This window comes from Oncorhynchus keta, chromosome 16 (assembly GCF_023373465.1).
Source record: "Oncorhynchus keta strain PuntledgeMale-10-30-2019 chromosome 16, Oket_V2, whole genome shotgun sequence".
In the NCBI taxonomy this organism is placed as follows: Eukaryota; Metazoa; Chordata; class Actinopteri; order Salmoniformes; family Salmonidae; genus Oncorhynchus; species Oncorhynchus keta.
The window spans coordinates 18,957,097-18,974,789 of NC_068436.1; the positions used below are offsets into that span (position 1 = coordinate 18,957,097).

Here is a 17,693-nt window from a genome sequence, read left to right on the forward strand (position 1 = left end):
TGCAAAAATGATATTCAGATATCATGTACTGTACCGTCCCCCGTCCCCCATCACTAGTTTTGTATCCATCTGTCTAACATCTACCCCTCTTGGCGTCTCTGTTCCTGCAGGCCACTGTTTGCATGCAGAAAGAGCAGGATGCTAAAGCACTGGCTGAGTGCCTCACTCTCACCATACGGGAACACCCCATCTCTGTCTCCGACCAGGTTTGTCCCTTCCTGCTTACCGTACCAAAGCCACCTCCGCTCCCAGCTGGGTATTCATCCACTGGATTGAATATCATAGAATTGGCTCATGACAGAAAGAGGAGAAAATTAAATATAAAGAAAGGTGATGATTGATCAAATTGAATCTGTTTTTTTCTTTGTTTTACAGAATGGCGAGGAGGAGCTTACTTCCTCCATACCTGTCATTATAAAGGGGTAAGTATTATGCATTACCTGTGTATACTAGGGTTATCTTTGACCCCTGAACTTTGCCACTTGTGTGTTATTACGGAGGCAGATGTTCACACATTTCACTACTCTCCATAGAGAAGTGATCGGTGCTCCAAAGACACCTGCGGCCCCCAACGAGGCCAACTTGACCGTCAAAGTCCCAGGTAGAAAAAACATAAACTTAATGTTCTTTTGGAATGCATCCCAAATGGCACCCTATTCCCTATATAGTGCATTGTGTTCTGCTCAAAAGTATTGCACTAAATAGCAAATAGGGTGCCAGCCTTAATGTCTTGTATATTAATCAACTAATGATGTTTAGATCTGATCAATAAGAGTTGTGAAATGTAACATTATACTTTTCCCCCCCACAGAAGCCAGCGTTGGTCAGAAGAATTCAAATGAGGTGCTTTATTTTTGTTTATCTGTCTCTTATTTGCCAGTATGTCTATTACAATTGAATGAAGTATTTAAATCTTGTATATCACATCTACAGAAATACAAGTAAGTGACTGCTGTCACGTGCCGAATGCAGCAGGTGTAGACTTTACTGTGAAAGCTCTTATCCAGCAATGGAGTTAAGAAAAGATTTACTACAAAAACAAAAGTAAAAAAATAGCGGAAGAAAATTGCGTAACAGATAATAAACATTGAGTGGCAGCAGTGTAAAAATGAGAGGGGGGGGGTTCAATGTAAATAGTCTGGGTGGCCATTTGATTAATTGTTCAACAGTCTTGTGGCTTGGGGGTAGAAGCTGTTAGGAGCCTTTTACTCCTTGACTTGGTGCTTCAGTACCACTTGCTGTGCGGTAGCAGAGAGAACAGTATTACTTGGGAGATTGTTTTGGGGGGGGGTGGGGGGCTTCCTCTGACACCACCTAGTATACAGGTCCTGGGTGTTGGGAAGTTTAGTGTTTCAGTTCATCTTTAACACTTAAAACAATAAGAAATGGAGTCAGCCGGCCAGTCAGCCAGCCAGCCAGCCAGCCAGTCAGCGGTGTCTGAGCTGTAAGATTAAATGGGTTTCCCAACAGATACACAGGGAGCAGGTGAAGCCACAGAGGAAGAGGAAGAGGGGCTGTAGAGCGGGACAGCTCGAGAGACTCAAAAGACTACAGAGGGAAAACAAGGTGCAGAACTGAACTGATATCTCATAGGCCCAGGCAGGGGATGCTACATTATGGAACGTTTAGATAGAAATCTATCATGTAGATTAGCCTTGATTTGGCTCCGTCAGGACAGGTAGAATAGGAAATTGTGTGACTGTCAGCTCTATTCATGATATCTCTGTACACAACGTTCTGACCGTTTTCTTTTGTTACCTCACTAAATACTCCACGTCTTGATTACGACGGTCTTTGTCTCCTGTGGTTTGACCTTTTTAGAGGGGCATGGTCAAGATTACTGGACTTCCTGAAAGCGGCTGCTCCGAGATTGATATCGCAAAGCTGGCCCAGCCCTTCGGAACACCTGTCAAGATCCTCCTCATCACCAAGCCCAGTGAGGTAGGCACGCTATCCGCAATAAATCACTCACTTTCACATTATGTGGCTTAGGGCAGTGTTTCTCAACCCTGGTTCTCCAGTACCCCAACAGTACACCCTGTACAAGCACACCAGATTCAACTTGTCAACTAATCATCAGGCGCTCAATGAGTTGAACCAGGTGTGTTTGTCCAGGGCTACAACAGAAATGTGTGCTGTTGGGTGTACTGGAGGACCAGGGTTTGGAATTTGACTCCAACGTAGGACCTGCTGAATATATTGGCAGTGTCAAATGTTCTGTCAGATGCTTTGGGTAAAATAATCAGTATAATGGCAATATCATATGATTTTCACATCGATTTTTAAACAATATAACTTGTGTGCCCAATATGACTGACTGTCTGTTTGTGGTCTTCGCCAGGCTCTGGTCACCATGCAGGATGTGGAGACAGCCCAGGAGATGGTGAAAGTTTACACCGACATGCCTGTCAGCATCAACGACTCTGTTCTGAACATGAGCCTGCTTCCAAACCTCCTGGTGGACTTCAACAGACCGGTAAGATGCTGTGGCTTGACTGACTGATCCCTATTAGGGCCTCAACCGTGCATCTCCAGCATCCTCTGTTCTGGGCAGTTTTCTTCACTTAATTCCAGCTGGTTGCTGCAAAGTATGATAAATGTCCACTATGAAAAGAGTGTTTATGCACATTCAACTTATTCTTCTCTGATCAGTGATGACATAAATAACTTTTTATTCCATTTTATTACCACAGGTGGCACTTTTCCATTCATTGATGGGACCCAGGAATTCTGTTAGTGTGAGTATTTTACTGTTGCTTCAGCTAACCTAAAAGGCTCTTAATAATAGCATTGTTGCCACCTCAAGGAAAAGGTAGAAAAACAGACAATCCCAACTGATTTAAGACCTGTATGTTAAAACATGATTTAACCTAATGAAATTAATCGCACCCAAGACCATATATTATTGCAGAGTCCCTTTACAATTTCTAACAACTATTTATGAAGTTGAGCTTCTAATAATTGATACAAGTAAAGGTTTTTGTAATTGATGAATACATTTCAATGTTTCCAATACGTCCTGCAGGAGGTGGGAGGTGATGATGATGACTGGAACCGTCTCCTGGTTGTCAGTAATATCCCGGCCACGCCCTCCGGCCCAACTGAGATCCAGAAACTGGTCCAGCGCTTCGGCACAGTCCAACAGACTCTGGCACTCAAGGACAAGGTGAGGGACCTGTGGGTGGGGAGGGGTGTGTGTTGGGGGACGGGGGGGGTCTTTGTGTGCTTAAGTGTCTGTCTACGGGAGGGACATCTTAGAGAGGAACGTTTAACTGTTTATGTGTTCAAGTGTCTTGCATCTACCCTGCCTATAGTAATTCCACGCCATCCATCCAATCCTGTTTTCTTTACCCCATGCAGATCATCTTTGAGATGGGAACAGCAGACATGGCCAAGAGTGTCTTCAACCGCTTCCAGAAGTTTCCCTGCATTGTTCAGAACAACAAGCTTGCCTTCTCCTGGAAACCTGATCCCAAGACTGATCTACCTAAAGTCGACATCTCCTCTGCCGGCTCAACAGCTTCAACTGATGGCAATGACTCCCAGACTGCAGAGACCACTATGCCCCCTGGTGGCCAGGAGGACTCACTGTCTCAGTCAGGATTAAAGGTGGAGTCAGGAACCGGGGTTGATACTAAGGTTGAAGGACAGGAGGTTCAGCCAGGGAATGAAGGGATGAATGTTGAAGAAGGGGTTCAAGCCACAAAGTCTCCAGCATTAGGAAGAAAGGATCAAGAGAAGGAGCCTGATGCATCTCCCTTACAGCCAGCAGGAGTGAACCAGAGAGAACCTGGAGGTCAGGGTGGAGAGGTCGTCACAGAGAAAGTTGTAGACATTTCAACAACGGAGTCCGAAGAACCAGTCTCCTCAGATGCTACCTCCGCTCCTCAAGCTGCTAAACCAGAGACAGAAAACATGTCTGTTTCCAGTTCCACAACAGCCACCCCAGCCCCAAAAGTGATGGCAGCCATCATAGAGGCCTTACGACAGGAGAGCAGGAACAGATCCTCTACCAGGATTGCCACCGACCAGGCTGCAGCTGAGAATCCTCCAGGTAAACAACCAAAAGATAAGGAGACTCCAGATGTTCAGGCTGCCCCGGCTCTACCCAGAGTGACCCCAGAGATCCTGAAGGTGCTGCTGGAGGAATGCAGGGTCCGGTCCACCAGTAGGGCCGGCGCTGAGCAGGCCAGGAAGGAGCAGGCTCAGGCGCCCCCTGCAGGCCAAAAGCCATCCACTGGAAACCGAAGAGACCACAGTGGAGACAGGGAGCCTGGAAGAGAGCAGGCCACCAAGAGGAAGACCCGCGAGGAGGAAAGGGAGGAGAGGGAGAGAGCGAGGAGGGAGAGGGAGAGGAGGATGAAGACCCAAGAGGAGGAGAAGGAGAAAGGAAGGAGGGAGAGAGAGAAGAGGCGGTCCCACAGGGAACGGTCATCAGGATCACCGGGGTCCAGGTCCTCTATGAGGTATGAGGGGAGCCGGCACAGTGGGAAGAGCGGCGCCAGGTCTGAGTCCAGGAGAGGAAACGGAGAGGAGAAACAGCAGGTAGGAGAGAGGCTAGTGTGTTGGTATTCACTCTATATACAGAGAGGACAAAACATTAACAATGCTTTCCATGATAGGCTTTCACCTGGACAGTCTATGATCCCTTATTGAGGCCACTTGTTAAATCCACTTCAATCAGTGTAGATGAAGGGGAGGAGATGGTTTAATAATGATTTTCAAGCCTTGAGGCAATTGAGCCATGGATTGTGTGTTTGTGCCATTGGGCAAGACCAAATATTTGTGCCTTTGAACAGGGTGTGGTAGTAGGTGCCAGGCACACCGGTTTGTGTCAAACCCAGCAGCGTTGCAGTTCTGTCCATGCTCAACAGTTTCCCGTTGTGTATCAAGAATGGTCCACTACTCAAAGAACATCCAGCCAACTTGACACAACTGTGGGAAGCATTGGAGTCAACATAGGCCAGCTTCCCTGTGGATCGCTTTCAACACCTTGTAGAGCGGGGGGGGGGGGCGCGCAACTCAATATTAGGAAAGTGATCCTAATGTTTGGTGTACTCTGTGCATGTATGGATGGAGAGAGAATCTCCAGTGAACCAGAGTGTCATATACCCATCATGAATACAGAATGCCAATATCAACTTTCCAATCATTTTGGGAAATGACTTGCCATTTTGAAGAAAATGGTGGTTTTAAAGTTCCCTGTCATGTGTTCTTTCAGGAAGAGGAGGAGTTAGGTGAGAAGCACGTCCCCTTCGACATGGAAGACTTTGTGACTGTGGACGAGGTGGGGGAAGCAGCTGCGGTGCCCCTTCTCCCCGAGACAACCACAGAGGTTACAGTTAACGACCCTGTGACCACAGCCTCTGAGGCGGAGCAGCAGGCACCAGCTGACACTACATCGATGGAGTTGGAGGGTGAGCCTGGGACAGCCAAGGTACGGGAGGAAGCGCTGGACAAACGAGAACAGAAGGAGGAGGGGTTGTCCCCAGCAACCACAGAGGGTTCGGTGAAGACTGCAGAGGGACCTGGGGACGTGACAGAGGAGACATTTCCTGACTGTCAGGATGACATCAAAGAGGTCAGTGTGTCCAGTCACTTTCCTATTTGAGTAATCCCTTCCTAAAAGAAAGGCCTATAGAAACTCTATAGCATTCAACAACGAGCAGGTCGGTGATAAGACTACTTCAACCGAGGAAGGAAAAAAATGTGTGTTTCTAAAGTCTTATCTAACATTCCTCTCCTTCAGCCTGTGGTCACTGTGCCGAAGACAACCTGCGACGAGGTCACTGAGGAGTCCACAACCACAGACTCACCTGGCGCCGCTGGAGAAGAGGAACGGGATGGACAAGTGGAGGGCCTCAACATGGGGACGTTTCTGACGGTGGATGAGGTGGGACAGGTGGAGGAGGACGGGGAGAAGAGGTCTGCTCAGAACGGTAAGAAACATACTGTATATCAATGCTATGCTTGTCTCGCGAAAGCCCGTCATTGTAAATAAAATCTGGTCTGCTGTGCTTACCTGTATAAATAAATAAAATAAAAATGTATGAAGATATGGTAGGAAACTGGCCAGTGGAAGATAAGAAACAAACTCTGTTAAGTTAATCTGCAACATATTTGTCTGAGGAGACTGGATTGTGTTCAGTAGCGAAATGTTCTGAAATGGAAAATAAATGAGTGGTTTGGTCAAGTTTAGGTAGTCCCTACCTGACCTTTTTTTTCTGAGGTATATATTGTCTTGTTTGCCACAGGAGGAAAAAGACTACAGGGAGAATGTTGTTTTGAGATATGGTAGCCAGCCTACTGTATGCATAGTAGTGGTCGAGTTGGCCACCCGCCTTTTTGTCAAGTGGTCAATGAATGGTAACCTGGTTTACATAGATTAGTGGTTGTGGTCATTGTAGAGGATTGGTGGTGGCGAGGTCAGATAACCAATTGCATGTAGTAGAGGTGTAATGGTACAAGCATTAGTACTGAACCGTTTGGTATGGGGACCTCAGATCGGTCTGCACTGTGAACCCAAATGAATAGATCAATAAAACATCTGTGTGTACACAGTACCAGTCAAGTTTACACACCTACTCATTCCAGGGTTTTTCTTTATTTGTATTCTTTTTTACATTGTAGAATAATAGTTAAGTCATCAAAACAATTAGATAACACATACATAATCATGTAGTAACCAAAAGAGCGTTAAACAAATCAATGTTTATTTGAGATTCTTCAAAGTATCCAACCTTTGCCTTGACAGCTTTGCGCATTCTCTGAACCAGCTTCATAAGGTATTTAATGAGTCGGGTATTAACTCGTTAACCTGGGGGCACCATGGGAAAGTTTTGGCTGAGTTTCTATTGCTCAAAATAACTTATCAGAAAATCGATTTCACAACAGTCGCTAATTAATTTCCTCTACAGTCTCATTCTGAACTTTGCATAATCTGCACAAACTCGATTCAAACTATTAAAAAAGTCTGTACCACACCAATTGAGTTTATCATTTTAGCTTGTTAGTAAATAAATAATAATAATATACGGTCTAGGCTAATGATTAGAACTTAGTTCAATGAAACAGGTCCCTAGCGTGCCAACACAATATGACACATGTTGCACGAAATTAGGATTTCAAAAGAGAAAGAGTGCACGAGAGAAAAGCACACTTGGGTACATTTGTAAACTATGCTTAGTTTAACCCTAACCTTGCCCCGAACTGCCGCTGTTATGGGTCAGAATACAATGATGTAATTACTTGTCGAAGGTCTCTGAAGGGGTGTCTCCTCGTGGCCCGAGTTCCGACTTCTCCTCTGATGGCAACACTTCTGTTGTTTATTGGGTGTAACCCTCTTGATTGTCCACACAATGTCGGTGTCCTTTCTCTTAGTGGTCTGTTTCCTCGCCCTTGTTCTGAAAGGGGGTCTTCTGAGGACGGCTAATCAACCATATAGGGGGTTCCAGCATGAGAATGAAAGCAGTGTATTCACACGATTCCTTGGAGAGAATAACCGTGTGGTCCTGCTTGAATTTACCCTCAGTCACAGCTCCTCATCCGTAGCATAGATTGTTAAAAGGTTCCTTTGTCGTCTTCAACCTCGTGTTGTGTTTTGGTGTTACAACTAATCGGACCTTGGCTGCAGCTCGTGGTCACTTAGTTAAAATGTTAATTCTTAACTCACATGTTTTATACCCTCAGGTCAGAAATGGGTCTTTCCGCCTTTAGGGCAAGTTCTCTGGGCGTAACTAGTTACGAGACAAGTTCTGGATTTTACTCAGATCCAATTTAGACAACTAACTTCACATTTCATCTTTAAAAAACATTCTCTTTGATCTGGACATTTTTTTTTTCCACACACCACACTATGCCAGCATCAAGTACTTGTTGTGAAAACTCTTCAAGTTACAATGTTTTCGATTATAATGTCTTCATTTAACTTATGATAACAAAAACAACATTCATTTTCATATTCTGTCTATAGTCATGACTACCATTTTGTCTGAAACATATTGTCTAAAAGTCCATTTATTGCATGTTATAGGTAGGTTCTCCATAGGCCCATCATGCATTCCATTCCTCCATACTGAGAGGACAAATACATTTGTCTGCTGCTTTAAGATTTACAATGGGCGTGAGGTGTCTCAAATCCCCCACCTCCATACCTCTCGATCTCTCCCCCACTGGTGGAGACCCGAACAGGCCAGTCATGACAGGTGGTATAAAGAAGAGAGCCCTATTTGGTAAAAGACCAAATCCATAATATGGCTAGAACAGCTCAAATAAGCAAAGAGAAACGACAGTCCATCATTACTTTTAAGACCATAAAGGTCAGCCAATCCAGATAATGTCAAGAACTTTGAATGTTTCTTCAAGTGCAGTCGCAAAAACCATCAAGCGCTATGATGAAACTGTCTCTCATAAGGACCGCCACAGGAAAGGAAGACCCAAAGTTACCTTTGCTGCAGAGGATAAGTTCAAAGCAAAGAAACCACTACTAATGGACACCAATAAGGAGAGACTTGCTTGGGTGTGGTTTCCACCTTGAAGCATGGAGGAGTAGGTGTGATGGTGTGGGTGCTTTGCTGGTGACACTGATTTATTTAGAATTCAAGGTACCCTTTTTTATTTAACTATGCAAGTCCGTTAAGAACAAAATTATTTACGATGACTGCATACCCCGGACGACGCTGGGCCAATTGTGCACCGCCCTATGGGACTCCCAATTACGGCCAGATGTGATACAGCCTGGATTCATACCAGGGACTGTTGTAACGCCTCTTGCACTGAGATGCAGTGCTATAGACCACTGCGTCACTCAGTAGCACTTAACCTGCATGGCAACCACAACATTCTGTAGGGATATGCCATCCCATTTGGTTTGCGCTTAGTGGGACAGTCATTTGTTTTCAACAGGACAATGACCCAAAACCCACCTCCAGGCTGTTTAAGGGCTATTTGACCAAAGAGAGTGATTGAGTAACCGGGTGGTCCTGCTTGAATCAGATGACCTGGCCTCCCATCACCCGACCCGATTGAGATGGTTTGGGATGAGTTGGACCGCAGAGTGAAAGAAAAGCAGCCAACAAGTGCTCCGCATGTGTGAGAAGTCCTTCAAGACTGTTGATAAAGCATTCCAGGTGAAGATGGTTGAGAGAGTGCCAAGTGTGTGCAAAGCTGTCATCAAACGAAACAAATTGCAGCTGGTTTACAATCTTTCAGCGTACGTTTTAAGTGATTGTGTTAGCTGTGTTGTTGGCTACCTCCCTAAACAACAGTGCCCTGAAGAGTGAAGCAATTTTAATTTATTTAATAAGAATTATAATGTTGGTATTCCAGATTCCATATGTTCATTAAGTGAATGCCAGAGAAGCCTGTGTTGAGGATATATTGGCACGGGTGTTGTTAGGTCTGTGTCAAACACCGGCTTGAGGGCATTATAACCTTTTATAAAACATTAATTTAATTTTAACTTTTAATGTTATTTTGATAAATTTATTCATACTAATTTTCATTCTTCCAAAACATATAGTCCCAACACAAATCTGGGGTTTCTACCCAAGCCGGCTGGTCGTTCATTCTATCAGTTGCCAGAAATGCAATCCAGTCGTTCAGTCTATTTGTTCTGTATCTATGGACACAACCCAGTTGTTCTCTCTAAAATGTTCCATTGCCATATTGGCTGGCAACGTTCTTAGCCATAGGTGGCTAGTTAGCTAGCAAGGAAAAACTTAGACTCGTCAAAAGTGCAACCAGAAAAACAGCTGCAGTAAGTAGCTGCATTTGCATAAACTGATTTCTAGTGACATTTATTTGGATACATTGGTAATAATAAGCTAATGAGGCGCGATTTCACCTGGCATAGAAAATATGTTACAGTAACGTTTGTCATTTCATGTTCCCACTCTACCAAAACTGAACCGTGGCACCAACACCGCAATACGTACCTAACCGTGGGTTTGGTGAACCGTTACAGCCCTAGTATGTAGATCAATGGTAGCTATGGTAACCACTATACGGCTAGATGATAAAATGTGTTAGAGGTGAACTCAGCCAAATCAATGGTGGTAGCAAGCTCATGTTAACCTGGTTACCAGTCTGTTTTGTGTTATGCCACTCCTCATCATCGCAAACATGGCAGGATGGTACGAAAAGCTGGGTTCTTTGAGAAGTTGTAGGAAAAAATATGGTTGGTTGACAGCCTGAAACCACGTTAGTTGGATTGTTTTTAAGGTGTATGATTTTTATTTTTGTGATTCATGGTGTATGATTTCAAATTTTTTTTTGTAAAGGACATTTTGGTGACTTGTCAGGTCTAGGAAAACTCAAACAGTAATTAAGGGGTCTCAGTGATGACCCTGCTCCTTCCTCCATCTTCTCTTTTGTCAGTGACAGCCGAAGCGAAGGAGGACATCTCAGGAGGAGCGAGACATCTCAGAGGAAAAGAGGACAGAACGGCGAGGAGGAAGATGAAGATGGACCCCTCTTTATAAAGACTACAGCATCTCCCTTCAACCTCGAGCGACAGACATCCTGTCGGTAAGACTCAAATGCTGTGTTTGACAATGAACTAAGGAATTTTGGTGACTTGTCAGGTCTAGGAAAACTCAAACAGAACAGTTAAGGTCTCAGTGATGACCCTGCTCCTTCCTTCCTCCATCTTCTTTCATCTCAGTGGAGTCGAAGCGAAGGAGGACATCTCAGGAGGAGAGAGAGGAGGAGACGGCGAGGAGGAAGATGAAGATGGACCCCCTCTTTTATAAAGACTACAGCATCCCTCCCTTCAACCCTGACAGCCCTGTCGGTAAGACTCAAATGATGCTGCGTTTGACAATGAACTAGTTGTTGAAATTGATTAGGGTGGCTCTAATGATACATTTGTCAAGCTTATTGATTGTCAGAATAGTGTGTGTGTGTTTTACATCGGTCTCATAGTATAATCACATGTCGTTTGTATATGTTAAAATAGGTTTTGTTTCTGGTCTGTTTGATCACTATCAGGCATGGAGTTTCTGGTCCCCAAGTCAGGCTTCTTCTGCAAGGTGTGTTCTAAGTTCTATAGCGGAACTGGCGAGGCTGAGAAGAACCACTGCAAGACCCTCAAACACCATCAGAACCTGGAGGTGAGAACCCAAAACAACCAATCAGCAACAACACTGACAAATCAACAACCAATCAGAAATAACATTTTGACAATCAGGGAAGGGGTCAATTCCATTGAGTAAATTCCTATGGCAAAACTCATTTGGAATTCCAGTTTGCTTCCTGAATTGAAACTGTTTTATTGCTTTTGTTGTCCAGGTGTTACGTGTTTGATAATGAATACATTGATAGGAGATGAAGCAATGTGTCCGGTCATGGAAACCATCAGTTTAAGTTTGGCAGCAGTGACGGTCTCTCATGGAACCCATATGTTCCACATAGAATCAACATTATCTAGTAAGTAAGATACTCACTCATGATTTTCTTTTTATTCTTCTACAGAAATCCCTGGAGAAGTGGAGAGTGAAGAAAGACTGACTCCATGATGAGCTGAAGAGTTAAATATTGACTGTCTGTGTCCCAACCACGGACTGATTCATTCCTGTCTTAACTCTTTTCTCACTTCCTTGTTTTTGTTTTTCTTCCCCATGGGTCCAATCTCACTCACTCACTCACTCACTCACTCACTCACTCACTCACTCACTCACTCACATTTATAACTGTTTCTTTTTGTTAGTTATTTTCCCACGATATAGAAGAGAAGTGACTCAATAGGGAGAAATTAAAGTAGAAACCAGTGTACAATGAAAATAAAGTGTTTTATTCAATCGCTGTGTCTTTGTTTTGAAATTTAAACCATCCTTTTGAAGACATGTTTACCAGAGTCACCTTTTACCCTTATTCAATACAACTTTATTCATCCCCACCAGGGCAATTCTGTCTATATACTTATGCATTATCCTGATTTGAATACTGTTACTTCAGCAGTGTGGTGTCCATGCACACAAAGGGAAATGTACTGATTTCCATGTTCAACTCATGCATGGACCATTAGCTTCCCCCCAGCCATAGCACAGCTAGCCACTGTGCTAAAACGGCTAACCTCATGTTAACATGGAAATATATTGGCTTTAGTTAAGGTATCGTGCTCTTTTATATACTGTAGCTATTTAAAATCCATACATTCCAATGACTCACTACTTCACTGCAACAGTTGATTTCTGTAAAAGAGAATTCTGTCAACATAAATAAATTAAAACAAACAAAACATGTTTTTTATTGTTTCTGATCACTGACAACGATGAGACAGCTGATAGGGAGGAGATTGGAGAACTGGCAGTGTGGTGCCAGGACAACAACCTCTCAATGTGAGCAAGACAAAGGAGCTGATAGTGGACCATAAGAAAAGGAGGGACGAACAGTCACCCATTAACATCGACGGGTCTGAAGTGGAGCGGGTCGAGAGTTTCAAATTCCTTGTCCACGTCACCAACAAACTAACATGGTCCAAACACACCATGACAGTTGTGAAGAGGACAGGACAACACCTTTAGCCTCTCGGGGAACTGAAAAGATTTGGCATGGGTCCCCAGATCCAAAGTAAAACAGCTGCACCATCGAGAGCATCCAGACAGGTTGCATTGCCTGATAGTGATCAGACAGACCAGTACATCACTGGGACCAAGCTTCCTCCTTCCTCAGGACCTATATACAGTTGAAGTCGGAAGTTTACATACACCTTAGCCAAATACATTTAAACTCAGTTTTTCACAATTCCTGACATTTATTCCTAGTAAAAACTCCCTGATCACCACTTTATTTTAAGTATGTGAGATGTCAGAATAATAGTGGAACAATTATATCTGCTTTTATTTCTTTCATCACATTCCCAATGGGTCAGAAGTTTACATACACTCGATTAGTATTTGGTAGCATTGCCTTTAAATGGTTTCATTTGGGTCTAATGTTTCGAGTATTCTTCCACAAACTTCCCACATTAAGTTGAATTTTGACCCAGTCCTGACAGCTGGTGTAACTGAGTCAGGTTGTAGGCCTCCTTGATCGCACACGCTTTTTCAGTTCTGCCCACACATTTTCCACACAAAGTCATTTGACTTTGTTGTCCTTAAGACATTTTGCCACAACTTTGGAAGTATGCTTGGCGTCATTGTACATTTGGAAGACCCATTTGTGACCAAGCTTCAACTTCCTGACCGATGTCTTGAGATGTTGCTTCAATATATCCACGTAATTTTCCCCAAAGCACACACATCCCTGGGTCGCTTGTCTTTTCAGTTCGCTGCAGCTAGCGACTGGAACGAGCTGCAACAAACACTCAAACTGGACAGTTTTATCTCAATCTCTTCATTCAAAGACTCAATCATGGACACTCTTACTGACAGTTGTGGCTGCTTTGCGTGATGTATTGTTGTTTCTACCTTCTTGCCCATTGTGCTGTTGTCTGTGCCCAATAATGTTTGTACCATGTTGCTACCATGCTGTGTTGTCATGTGCTGCTTCCTTGCTATATTGTTGTCTTAGGTCTCTCTATGTAGTGTTGTCTCTCTTGTTGTGTTTTGTCCTATATTTTTATTTTAATCTCAGCCCCCAGTTAAATAGGTTAAATTATTTTTAAAAACTTTTTTTTTTAAGTAGGTGACCTCTATCAAGACACCCATGTCGACTGTATTCCCACTGTGAAGAGGAGCAATGCTGCAGCAACATCAATTTCTACTTCTACTACTTTGTCATGTTCCATATTTGAAAGGAGACATCCCTCAGTTATAGATGGTTGTCATATACTGTGCTTTGATCAATCTGAATGATTCTGTTGTGCCATTTCAATAGAGAGCACCTTCACCTTGTCATGAAAAAAGTGCCCCATTAAACCTTATGAATCATGTTAAATGGATACTGACCAACAATATGCAACTATTTTCAATATTTTACTGAGTTACAGCTCATAAGGAAATTGGTCAATTGAAATTAATTAGGCCCTAATCTGGGAATGCAGAGATGCTGTATGTACAGTGGGGCAAAAAAGTATTTAGTCAGCCACCAATTGTGCAAGTTCTCCCACTTAAAAAGATGAGAGAGGCCTGTAATTTTCATCATAGGTACACTTCAACTATGACGGACAAAATTAGAAAAAAAATCCAGAAAATCACATTGTAGGATTTTTGATGAATTTGTTTGCAAATTATGGTGGAAAATAAGTATTTGGTCAATAACAAAAGTTTATCTCAATACTTTGTTATATACCATTTGTTGGCAATGACAGAGGTCAAATGTTTTCTGTAAGTCTCCACAAGGTTTTCACACACTGTTGCTGGTATTTTGGCCCATTCCTCCATGCAGATCTCCTCTAGAGCAGTGATGTTTTGGGGCTGTTGCTGGGCAACACGGACTTTCAACTCCCTCCAAAGATTTTCTATGGGTTGAGATCTAGCTTCTTACGAAGCCACTCCTTCGTTGCCCGGGCGGTGTGTTTGGGATCATTGTCATGCTGAAAGACCCAGCCCGTTTCATCTTCAATGCCCTTGCTGATGGAAGGAGGTTTCACTCAATCTCTTACACGGATAGTCGTCCTGGCCCCATTCATTCTTTCCTTTACACGGATCAGCATTCTTTGTCCTCCAAACACTGGTCAAAAGTTATATTTTGTTTCAGAAAAACATCTTCTTCTGGATCCCCAAAGCATGATGTTTCCACCCACTGCATGCTTCACATGGTAGGTTAATTTAATAAAAGCTCTCTGCAGGTCATTCACTACTTTGGATGCAACTCAGCATTCTTTGTCCTCCAAACAAAGATTTTCTATGGGTTGAGATCTGGAGACTGGCTAGCCACCCAACCTTGAAATGTTATATTCTTCGTTGCCTGGGCGGTGTGTTTGGGATCATTGTCATGCTGAAAGACCCAGCCACGTTTCATCTTCAATGCCCTTGCTGATGGAAGAGGTTTTCACCAAAACATTGGACTGGCCCCAATTCTTTCCTTCTGGATCAGTCGCCCTGGTCCCTTTGCAAATTCAAAGCATGATGTTTCCACCCCCATGCTTCATAGGTATGGCTTTGATGCAACTCAGCATTCTTTGTCCTCCAAACAGCAGTTGAGTATTTACCAAAAAGTTATATTTGGTTTCATCTGACCATATGACATTCTCCCATCTTCTTCTGGATCATCCAAATGCTGCAGCAAACTTCAGTCGGGCCTGACATGTTCTGGCTTAAGCAGGGGGATACGTCTGGCACTGCAGGATTTGAGTCCCTGATGGTAGGCTTTGTTACTTTGGTCCCAGCTCTCTGCAGGTCATTCACTAGGTCCACCCGTGTGGACAAGAAGTACACAACCTTTACCACACCGATTGGACTTTATGAGTACAATTTGCATGCCACAAGTTCTGTGTAACAGCCCGGCCTCTTTCATGAGAATGATGTTAAGTATATTTGGGGACCTAAATTTCTCAAATCTCTTTTGTTACCTAGATGACTTGTTGGTCTTTGCACCCACTGAGGAACAGGCTCTACAGCGACTTGGAAGTTGTGTTTAGCCGTCTAAGAGCCAACAATCTCAAACTGGCACCCAAGAAATGTCACTTCCTACGAAGTACAGTGAAATTCCTCGGACATATCATTAAAAAGGACGGTGTGTCAGTGGATCCTGAGAAGGTGGAGGCCATTGACGGATGCACTCCCTCTGCTCGGGGGCTGAAATCCTTCTTGGGTATGGTATTATATTACCAGTACTTCATTCCTGACTGTTACGCCATAGTCAGATCGTTGTTTGCACTCACTGGGGGTCAAAAGAGAAGAGGAAGAGATGGGAAGAAGGGCAACAGTGGGATTTTCTGTAAACTGGCGCTATCGGATTGGACTGAGGAGTGTGCCGTTGTATTCCAGAAGCTGAAGGATGGTCTTTTGAATCGTGTTGTGCTAGCTCACCCTGATTTCGAGGGCCGTTCAATCTCTTCACTGACGTTTCTTTGGATGGTCTCAGGGCTGTACTTTGTCAAGTGCCTGAAGGTGAAGATAAAGCAAGGCCCATAGCATTCACGAGCAAGACCCTGAGTAAGTCGCAGAGAAGGTATCCGGCACACAGACTTGAATTTCTAGCACTGAAATGGAGTGTGTGTGAGAAATTCACTGTCTGGACAGATAGTAACCCGTTAACGCACATCATGACAAAACCCAAGCTGGACGCTTGCGAGCAAAGACGGGTTGCCAAGCTGGCACTGTACAACTTTGATTTGAAGCGTATCCCAGGCAGCAAGAATACAGTAGCAGATGCACTGAACTGCGACCCCTTAGCAGTGACTGTCGCGCAGAGACTGATGAGGGTGTCCTGGCTTGCACTTCTGTCTGAGGCTGTTGGGACGTTGAATGATGTCCAAAATGCCTTCCGTTGGGCTTCTTATTCCCAGGAGATAACCTCCTTGACCACTGCTGAAGTGAAGGCCATATGTCAGCTCCATATCGACTGGGAATGTTCAACGGGGATGCAAGAAATCCAGCTTGGTTCCAACACCCAACAGCTGCTTTCTCCTGGCATGACACTTTGCCTGAACTCTCGCACGAGGAACTTCGAGATCTTCAGCTGCAAGACTCTGTGACTTCCAAGGTCATCCTTTTCGTCTTCAATAAGAAACGGCTCACCAGAAGAGATCGATACAATGTTTCTTCTAAAGTGTTGTTGCTGATGAAACAGTGGGATCGCTTGATCCTAAGAGAGGGAGTTCTGTATCGTGTCATTAAGGAGAGTCACACAAACCGGAGACTGTTCCAGTATATCTTGCCAGAGGTGTTGAGACTCAAAGCGATGACTTGCATTCACGACCTTGCAGGACCTCAAGGCCAAGCTAGAACTCTAGCTCTGGCCAGACAGAGGTTTTTCTGGCCTGCAATGGAGAGAGGCATCAAGGAGTATGTGCGCTGCTGCCAGAGATGCGTTCTAGCAAAGACTCCAGAGCCAGCGGCTAGAGCCCCGTTAGAGAGCATCAAAACCTGCTCTCCCATGGAGTTGGTGTGTTTGGATTTTGGACAGTGGAAGACAGTAAGAAGAACTCAGTTGATGTTCTGGTGGTGACTGACCACTTCACTAAACTTGCCCATGCATGGCCATGCAGAAACCAGACAGCCAAGCAAGTAGCTCTGTTACTGTGGGATCATGTCTTCTGTGTCTACGGATTTGCTTCAAATATCCATACTGATCAGGGGGCGCACATTTAGAGAGCGAGCTAATAGCAGAACTGCTTAAGCTCTCCAGTGTCCAAAAGTCAAGAACCATGGCATATCACCCAATGGGGAATGGAGAAACTGAAAGTTTCAACAGGACTTTAGGTAGCATGCTCAGGAGTCTGCCCTTAAAAAACCAAAGAACATTTGCCTGAACAAATCCAGCCGTTCTTTCTCATGTTTGGTAGGGTCCCTCGGCTACCAAGACTCTGATCACTGTCCTGAATGAATGTAGCTGCCCAAAGGCACACTGACAAGCAACAGAGACGACAAGGTTGGGATTATGACAAGCGGGTTAAAGGCATCAGTTTGTCCATTGGGGATCGTGTCCTCATCGCCAACCAGGGTGAAAGGGGCTGCCGCAAATTGGCTGACAAGTGGAACCCAGAGATTTTCACAGTGACTTCAGTCAATCCACAAACCCACACTTACATAATCCAAGACCGTGACGGCAGAGAGAAAGTGGTTCACAGGAATCTACTGCTGCAG

General features: G+C 44.2%; 1 protein-coding gene across 1 annotated transcript in view; it reads left to right on the top strand.

The window, feature by feature from the left end:
* LOC118371857 (zinc finger protein 638) overlaps positions 1-11,798 on the top strand; it is a 14,271-nt gene extending 2,473 nt beyond the window's left edge. Inside the window, exons 3-17 of the mRNA XM_052464994.1 lie at positions 111-206; positions 376-422; positions 534-601; positions 812-843; positions 1,471-1,566; positions 1,822-1,941; positions 2,342-2,476; positions 2,694-2,738; positions 3,026-3,166; positions 3,361-4,545; positions 5,222-5,581; positions 5,750-5,939; positions 10,664-10,792; positions 10,990-11,111; positions 11,473-11,798. Of these exons, the coding sequence (XP_052320954.1) occupies positions 111-206; positions 376-422; positions 534-601; positions 812-843; positions 1,471-1,566; positions 1,822-1,941; positions 2,342-2,476; positions 2,694-2,738; positions 3,026-3,166; positions 3,361-4,545; positions 5,222-5,581; positions 5,750-5,939; positions 10,664-10,792; positions 10,990-11,111; positions 11,473-11,508 (2,802 nt within the window). The 3' untranslated portion in view covers positions 11,509-11,798. The remainder of the gene's footprint in view (positions 1-110; positions 207-375; positions 423-533; positions 602-811; positions 844-1,470; positions 1,567-1,821; positions 1,942-2,341; positions 2,477-2,693; positions 2,739-3,025; positions 3,167-3,360; positions 4,546-5,221; positions 5,582-5,749; positions 5,940-10,663; positions 10,793-10,989; positions 11,112-11,472) is intronic.
* The last annotated feature ends 5,895 nt before the right edge of the window (positions 11,799-17,693 follow it).